The following is a 9,264-nucleotide window of genomic DNA, read 5'->3' as shown; positions in this document are numbered from 1 at the left end:
GCTACCGAGCAGCACCACTCTCTCGGCTTCAAGTGCCCCAATCTAAAAAGAGATGGCGATCGGTCGTGATGATACCTGCGCCCAACCAACGTTGGCCGCGTCTATGTTTGTAGGAGCAGAGCACGCCTTGCTCCTTTTGGCCCACGGCCCTTGTCATCATCTCAATAAAATCGTCAACCCTGACCGGGCCCACCACGTTAGCCGTTTTTGTGGAACCCACCAACCGTCTTGCTATTCGCAGACTCACTGGTGCTCTTTTGCCCAAAAGCGCGTTCGTTTTCGCCCATGTCCCAATTCGTTGCATCCCAATATTTTATCTCCAATTTGCACCCTATATCCATTTGACGACCTCCATCCCACGTCCTTCATCATCTCGCCAAACCCCATCTCCTATTCTTCTCACGACCTGTCCATTTCCTCTTCGTTTCCTCCGCCCACCTTTGGTCTTTCCTTTACCAACCTGGACTGTCGATCCCACCTGTGTTTCTGGACCCGACTTCCCTTAGGAGGACCTTTTACCATTCCGCCAGACCGGGTCTTCTCTCCCCAGGCAACTCTCTCAGTTCCATTTTGTTGGCTTTCCTCACGATCTCTCTGCTTGTACTCGGTACTTTTGGGCTCCCCCAATAATGCTAGCGACACCACCACCATCGCCTTCATACAGCGCATCAGTGGCGCCTGAGAATCGACTTGGGTGTCTGTTAGCCGGCCGGCTAGAGCTGACCTCGATACTTGGTATTGGAGCATATGGCGTCGTCTACACCGCCATCGACATCCACACAAATATCCCATACGCGGTCAAAGCCCTTACCAAAACCGGACTCAACGCCAGGCAGAGGAGATTCCAGCAGCGAGAGATCAAGTTGCATCACAAAGCCAGCCAGCACCCAAATGTGGTCTCACTCGTGAGAATACTGGACAACCCTGACTGTACTTATGTTGTAATCGAGTTTTGTCCCGAAGGCGACCTTTTCTCCAATATCACAGAAAGAGGGCAGTTTGTTGGTAACGATGCTCAAGCCAAACATGCGTTCCTCCAAGTTCTGGATGCTGTTCGATATTGCCATTCCGTTGGAATCTACCACCGGGACTTGAAGCCCGAGAACATTCTGGTCACTGACCAGGGCAATACTGTTAAACTTGCGGACTTCGGCTTGGCAACCACCGAGCAGTTCACGTCAGACTTTGGCTGCGGCTCAACTTTCTACATGTCGCCAGGTAATACTATCCCCCAAAGCTGGTTTGGTACCCCGTCTAATATTTGCTTAGAATGTCAACAATCTGCATCCAGGTCTTCCTACTGTTACGAATCAGCGCCGAACGATGTTTGGAGTCTGGGAGTAATCCTAATCAATCTCACCTGTGGCCGCAACCCATGGAAACGAGCTTCACCCGAGGACTCTACTTTTCGCGCATATCTGCAGGATGCAAATTTTCTCCGGTCGATCTTGCCATTGTCAGCAGAACTTGATTCCATCCTGCGCCGCGTGTTTGAGTGTGACCCGGCGAAGAGGATCTCTCTCCAGGAACTCCGGGACTTGATTGTCGCCTGTCCAAGGCTGACTACAAGTGCCTACGACACCTTACCACCAAGCCCGGTTGTTCAGCCCTACGACGCTCTCGACCCTCACGAATGTGCAAACCTTGCACTTCCATCATCGCCTCCAATTTCGCCACGACCTCATTATTGCCGTACCCAGTCCTCCGTCTGCTCTCTACTCGATCCTACGTCCAAGCAGAGCTCTCTTTGTTCCTCTTCTTCCGATGGATCGGAGTATCATTTTGACTCTCATTGTCCAGAACAGACCCCGTTTGTGGCACCACCTTTCAACTTCTATGGCAACGTAATACCTTATTCTGATGTGGACGAGAAGTCTTTTTGCCATCAACAAACTTTCACTCCAACTTTAGTTCCAGCATATTAATTTCAGCATGTACTTGTCGACTTCTACTCTCCCGCAAGTCCCATTCTGGCAGTTACAGGAGTTGCTCACGATTCGTTTTTGCACGGCGCATGGATATTTACTGGAATAAACCAAACGATACCCTTTGCCCGGATATGTACCAGGAACACTAGAAGGCACGGAGTTTCACTACCAATACCTCTTCCTTTTGGCCAAATTTGGGCGGCCAACAATTCGATCTTGATTTTGTGGATGATGGGCGAAAGATTCCGAAATAGCTGCATAGACGATCGTTTTAGCGAAAGTGAATGCTTGTGGGTTGTTTCATTGGCGACTTTGCCAGGTGTCCTTTTTATCTTACCCCAACCCAAGTGCTGGACTGGTGGTATTCAACGGGCGTGACGGTATACAAACTTACTACATCTACGGTGTTGGGGATCTTTATCTCCCAATGTATTCGACCAGGCTCTATTCGACTCGTCTTGACGGCTCAAATCTTTGGCCAGCGAATTGCTTCCACCCGAAAACTCCAAACCATGGCTGGCACCACATTATATGTATATAGCACTCTTCCAGAGCCACTCCTTTGATTGAAATGATAATCTAGTGGTATCAAAATGGAAATAGTAGAGGATATAGAGGACTTTGTCAAGTCCCTCATCATTCCTAAAACCAGAACGATTTTACCTGACTTGTGTCTCTCATCCTACGCTTTCCCTGGTTAATTCTTGTCATGGACCGTATGAAGGTGTAGTTTCCAAGTGAAAAAGAGTCGTAGGAATTTGAAGCAATCACATGACCCTTCAATGTAAACAGCTGTCAACTCTCACCAAATGGTTACTCCTTTCCTGCTCAGCCCTCCAACTTTCAATCATGCACCTCAGTCATGCATCTTCCCGTTCTGCAGTGACACACACCCGTGTTGCCAACGTCCCACCACACCAGAGTACACTCTGATTGATAGCTTCGGCCTGCCTCACTCATTTGACACATTTGTGTGGCCGATTTTCCCTGGACAAAGCTAAAAGGGCCATGCTCAGAAATATGGCAGGGGATACGGGTTCCAGCCTAACGCCTCCCAGCACAGTTGGCACTTCTATTTGATCACTGCAGTAGCGGTGCATAGGACGGGGATTCTTACACGATGTGGTCTGTGCACAAAGGATTACGCAGCTTCTCTCCAGTCTCCCTTGTTCCATGTTGTTTTAGCCTCTGCCAACATTGGGCGGGCGAATGATGATTGCAATTCTCACACCCACCATGCTAATGAGGAATGGAGAACGTACCACCTGACCATTCATGTGCATGGATATCAGGTCCGATAATGTATGCTCAAGCATTTTTGAGGGAAAGTGCTTTGCCAGCGACCGCTTCTTCTTGGGCGTATGCCCCCAAGACTGACGAAGCTCTTGCATCATTATTCGTGATGCATCGCCTGCCCGTGTGATCCAAGAAGTCAGATCCACGATGTCACATCCGCATCAGACTGACTGAGGTGACGGGCGCCCGGAGCTGGATTGAGCGAAGGACGACGGCCAGCGGCGTTGGCCTGCCAGTGCTGCAAGCCGAGGCGCTGGACTGGGCAAGCTGCAGCATATCAGCGGCACATTTCTCGGAGGGTATGTACGTTCTTTCCGGCTGTTTCAGCTCGTATGCCGGCTGCCTTTGCACCAAAAGGCGAAATTTTATCTCTTGCAAGTAGCATAAATGTGGCTTGCTCGCTTACGGGCCTTGTTACGAGGTCCATTGCGGTGATCCATTCGAAGTCACGGGCAGCAACGAGGTTTTCGCCCCGGCCTCAGCTTGCCAGGCTGGATCTGCCCAGCTGCCCTTTGCTGTGGTATGCATCCGGACTTCTGTCCAATTAGGCGCTTCGGTTGCCTCTTACGGAAAAGTGCTGGTAGCAAGCCCATCAAGTACAGAATCTGGCAAGTTACGTTTCCTCTATGCAATGCGCCCATATTCCTTTCGACTAGTTATTGGAGTAGTCTCAGAACACTTCGCCTCTGACTTCTGTTGCGGATTGGTCACGGTACGAAAGCCCAGTTCCTTACCGCCATAGATACCTGCGAAGTCCTTTCATCACAAGGCAACCCCGATGGAGCTGAGGGTAGCTCCCACGGTTCAGATCTGAAGTGAGAGGATCGACAAGTTGTGTTTTGATGGTTTACAGTTCCCGATTTGCGTCCGGTGAGGTGTAGCATTCTGAAAGTCCCCAATCTTGCCCAACCCCGGCTACGTTACTCCATGCCATGCAGAGTCTCAGGTACAAGTCGTGCATTTCTACCTGCGTCTGTTGCTGAAACAGCTTATCGGAACTCCTGGACATCGCGTCTTGTGTCTCGGGTATATTCCGGACTGCTCGGATTCTATGACCTTCGATCATCGTACCACCCGCACAGACGTGATGGGTACACTACGTTGCCTCGGCCCATTATGCCTCTCATAATCTTCAACCTCTGAACCAATTACACTACCATCAAGTCAGTTCGATTAAGGCACACGAGAACTTTACTAGCAGCCTTACTTAGAGAGCCGGCAGGCTGGTGTCGAGTACTATGCCGCACGTCTCGACTCCATGTCGACTTCTACTTTGTGCAAGGCAACCTCTGAGACATCGAGAACCGTTTCTATCTACCCAATCCACAGTCACGTTCGTGCTACAATACCAGGTGAGGCCATTGAGTCAGGTTCAGTTAGTAGATGCATGTTCAGGTCGGCAGTCGAGCTTATGGGCTGCCGCCTTTCTTACTACCACCTTTGGAACTCGAACTTCCCACATCACAGGCATGCCCCTTACTCATCTGAGTATTGGAAGTGGCCGGGTGTCACCGATCATTCGTTGCCTCTTGCACTGCGAAAGAGAATAGTCGTTTGAAGTGCAAATTTGCATCTGCTGCGACATTGAGAATAATTGAAAGTTTAAAGAGCTTGAAAATGGGAAGCCTACCAACCTGGTTGAACCGAGGCCCATTCTGAGAGGAACTTGTTGCGTTAGGTCATCTTCCGACCTCTACTATTTTCAGACGTCCTTTAGTACGTGCCCCATATCTTCGATCATGCCAGCGGAAAGAACAATCAGCCTCCAAAATGCCTTTTGCCTGCAAAGAGCTTGATAACCCAAGTGTCAATTTTCGGAGATGTTTCACGGAGCGAGTGCATTAAGAAGTTTCTGTCTCTGACGATTAAGGGCTCTCCATCTTGTGATCAAGGGAGATTCTACTCTATTCCATCATATCGCGTTCTTCCTCCGTTACTGTTTCCATATTAAACAGGCTCATGCACTGCCACCTATGGAGATTGTCCCCACAAGGCACTTATCATCCATGAGAGCAGGCAGCAAGCTCGCATGATCGAGTGAAAGGCCTGTGTTGATGACGTTCCCCACAATGCGGTAGGAGCCCATATCTCAGCATGTAGGGGAGCGTTATTGCTAACGCATTTGATATCAGCTGCAAAGGAGAGTAGTCCCTTATTTAAGCCATTAGAAGATTCTACAGATATAGTACTTCAAGGTGTCTGTGATTCCCTAACTCAAGGTGGTTCTAACCTAGCAGTGATAGGTCTCTTGCATCAAGACATCCAATAACTCGCATCATGTGTCAGAACGTCCCAACTGGAACTTTCCGGCTCTCCCTGGAAGAACACCAGTAGAGCTCAAACCTCATATTACTCCATAATAAACCCATTCTTCGAAGACAGAATTCTTCTCACCATCCCTTCCTATGGTGGAACCCAAAACTCATTACCACGTTTGCGGGCAGGATGGACGGAAAGAAGCTGCGATAAGTTTGGGTGCCCCTTTGCCTACACTTCCGTCTAACCCATGACAAAGCTGCCCAAGATCAGCATCCTTTCTCGTCTCCGGCTCGATTCTGCCTCTCGAAGCCAAATTATCCATTCTCTTCAGCACGGCTGCAAAGCTTTTGTAACCCCAATTTCGCCAGGCTTTCACGCCTGTACATGGTGTTGGCTCAATCGAGAAATCTGTTACTGCGACAGCAATTGGCCAATTCCTCAATGAAGGGCAACCTCATGTTGGAAACTGCTTTGGAAAGCATTCTAGCAGATTGATAGGCGTCGAGTCTGACAGTGACTCAACAGGGAACCGTTATGGACCTTTTCCCTCGATCTTTTCCCCAAGACTTGTTGTTGCAAAGCCTAGCAATTGGTGGTAAGGAGCAGCAGACGGTCGTTCTACTTCCATTGAAAATGACAACACCGTCTCTCGAGTGGCAGAACCTTCTATATCATTTCATGGACAGAAGGTTTATAGCAACTCTTCTCATATCTCTTTCTCCAACCAAGAGCACGGGTCGGGAGGATGATGGGACTAGCTCACAGGGTATTTCGAGCTCTGTATATGCTCTATTGCACTGTTCGCTTGGGACTCTCCGTATCTTAGAGTTCGGCGAGCATTTTCAATCAAAGCCGCAAATGAAGCACGTTGGGGATGCAATTCCCACCCCATACCTTCATTACTAAGTCTCTGCTTCGATCTCCCCACGCTCTTGACCACTTTCAAACGAGTTACCATGGACCACCATGAGAACAGTTACCACTAGTATCCTCACCACAAAAGTGCCAACCATCACATCCGGCGGTGATCAACAACTGTCACGTGCATTCACGGAGCCTTACTCGTTATATCAGCTTCCCACTACTTCCGGGGTTGACAAATGCCTTGTTTTCCTTACCAACTGGGTCGGCTTTGCGGATCCTGAAAGTGGAGTTGGCCATGTTTCTACTAGAAACACCTTAGGGACAGCCCTGAGCGTATCGATATCCTGCAATATATCCGAGACGCTATCCTACCGAACGAACACTGCGATTCAGAGTTTCAAAGGCGTTGGAAGAGAGCAGGCACAAACATCGCTTACTTAGGTCTTTGGATATTTTGGCAGCAAATTGCACCTGAAGGCCTTGACTCGCAGCTTCAGAAGCTCGTTACCATTAATTTGATGTCCGTTATCGCCACGGTTGTTCCAAATCATCTTCCAACGGAATTTTCTGCCACAAGTTGAGAGTCGTTATTGGCTGCAAGATGGTTCCATTTTAGTGGACCGAATATGCTTCCATACACTACGCGTGTCAAGTGGAAACTTACTTCTCAACATTCATGTTGAAGCCGTGATTCGTTATGGACATAATGGTTCATGAATTCTTGACGCCATCCTCGGTAGTGCAGCAGGCAAGTCTTCTCTTGGACAACATCAGTTGGTAAGCAAGGCAATCTTTAAGATGGTCTTTTTATCTATTCGAATATAGCACGTATTCGCTGTAACGTGCCCCTTGCGACCAGCCTTTCACTTGCACACTCTACCTTGTAACCAATGGTAGAACACATTATGACCAAGGGGCATCAGCTGAGAAATCTATCTCGTCCAGTATCTGCTGAGTTCAAAGATGAATCTTCTCCGGCTACAAACCTTCACCACCGGGGAAGCTACGAAGGAATGCAACCCGAGGAGATGCATTCGAAGCCCGATATCTCTATTGATGCTTCCACAAGGCGATAACGACAGTCCGCAAGCGTTTCTCTAGCATGACAGAGTCTGGCGAACACATATTGGATGCACGAGCTGATCAATTCTTTGATCTCGTTGCTTGCTTTGGCTGGACTGTTTGCCATCCTGGGAAGTTTCAACGCTCGTGCTCGTCCGCAATGGCCAGATTACATATCGATCGACACTTTGGTGGCCATTATGACAGCCATCCTGGAAGCCTCCTTGGTGTTACCCGTCACTGAAGGCATTTTTAAATTTATATGGCAATGGCTTACCAAGCGGCAGCCGTTGATCGATGTCAGCTACTTAACTGTGCAAGTCGAGGGTCATGGGGATCTTTCCTGTTTCTATTCAATCTTAGACGACATTTGCCCGCTACCTCTGGTGCAGTCAATACGATACTTATGCGCTTTAGCAATCGATCCTTTCTCGCAGTAGGTCCAGAAACTGCCTCTAATCGCTTGCTTCAGCAACTGCTCGGATAGCTTGGACGAACAATTACAGCACCGCGGGTCTTCACGCTACTGGTGGAATCAGTTCTTTAGACAGCGCCATGACACCGTCGATCTATAATGGACTCTAATCTTCAGCCGAGAACGCTTCGTCCCTCGTATTTGTTACGTGTCCAGCGGGGGACTATACCTTTACATCAGACAACGGTGCATCCTACTCTCCAATTCTTATATGTCAAAAGTCGCAGAATATCTCGAAATACATTTCCAATTACTCAGACCCGTTTTAAAACCACACCCTACCGAACGGAACAAACCTCTGGAGTGGTTACATGCTGAGCTCCATTGTTGTCGACTATGAGTACACAGTCAATTACGGTGCAGAAGATATGATAGATATGTTATTCACATTCGAAGCTTTGATATACTGACCAGGCACTACTTCATCCCTTGTCGAGCTCTTTGGTATACGGAGTTCACTCTACCCATGTATCAAGACCTGGGGAGCCAATATAACCCTTGACAAGCTCACAGAAACAGAGATTGCAAGCTTTCCGATGAAACACAGTAATATCTATGATCGATTCATTTATTCTACCAAAAACACCCTGCCCGACGGCACCTGGCAAGCCTGCAACGCCACATCTCAAATAGCCAAAACAAATGCTGTCTGGATTACACAAGATGGCAGAAACCCAAAGCAGACATCTATCGAGACAATTCTAAGGCCGAGAATGGCAAAACACCGCCTGACTGCGCTTCAACGTTCGGTTATGGCCCAGTGACGCGATTCCATGGTTTCTCAGTCACTTATTCAATACCAATAACAACCTCAGCATCCCCTACGGAATACCACCCGGCCCCACCATAGGTGATCTTTGGCCGCAGAATCTCCACTTGAATGGCTCAGCAAACATGTCCCAAGACAATAAACACATGAAGGGCCTTGCGTCCTAGACGACAGCCACCATTCGTCCCCAACGATCCTGCACCAGGGTCATATACCAATCATGCAAGTGGTGTAGTCCTAGAGAATCAGCCTTCCATCCCACGTCCGCTGGGAATGGCCAGCTCTTTCAGCCTCGCTGGTCACTCTGCTCGATTATCTTCCTGGTTGCGACGATCATGTCGACTTCTGCATGACGACGCACAGACTCTGCAGATGCTTTCAAATTCAGCCGCTAGGCCTTTGAAGTTATCGCCACTGCCGCTGTTGTTTCACGGAGTAGAGCCCGGTACCCCGCCGGCTGCTGGATATTCTAGCAGTCTAACTGGCATGCAACCACCAGGGGAGACCGCTCTGATGTGCGACTCAGAATATCGCCCGTCGATAGGAGCTGATAGTTTCTGCGTGGCAAGAGCCAATGGGAGTAATATTCCAGGTGAAAGTGTGAGCATACT

The 9,264-nt window shown here is 48.9% G+C and overlaps 1 protein-coding gene across 1 annotated transcript; it reads left to right on the top strand.

Annotated features, from left to right (window-relative positions):
- Positions 1-629: 629 nt before the first annotated feature.
- On the top strand, positions 630-1,925 carry EPUS_07126 (uncharacterized protein; the record flags this gene model as incomplete). Its single annotated transcript, XM_007803156.1, has 2 exons — positions 630-1,218; positions 1,270-1,925. 2 exons carry the CDS (start codon positions 630-632, stop codon positions 1,923-1,925), a joined length of 1,245 nt encoding a protein of 414 aa, XP_007801347.1.
- Positions 1,926-9,264: the final 7,339 nt, after the last annotated feature.

The sequence above is a fragment of the Endocarpon pusillum genome (genome assembly GCF_000464535.1).
Source record: "Endocarpon pusillum Z07020 unplaced genomic scaffold scaffold2028, whole genome shotgun sequence".
NCBI classification, from domain to species: domain Eukaryota; kingdom Fungi; phylum Ascomycota; class Eurotiomycetes; order Verrucariales; family Verrucariaceae; genus Endocarpon; species Endocarpon pusillum.
The sequence above is the reverse complement of the archived record's forward strand: the minus strand, read 5'-3'. Positions and strand labels throughout refer to the sequence as shown.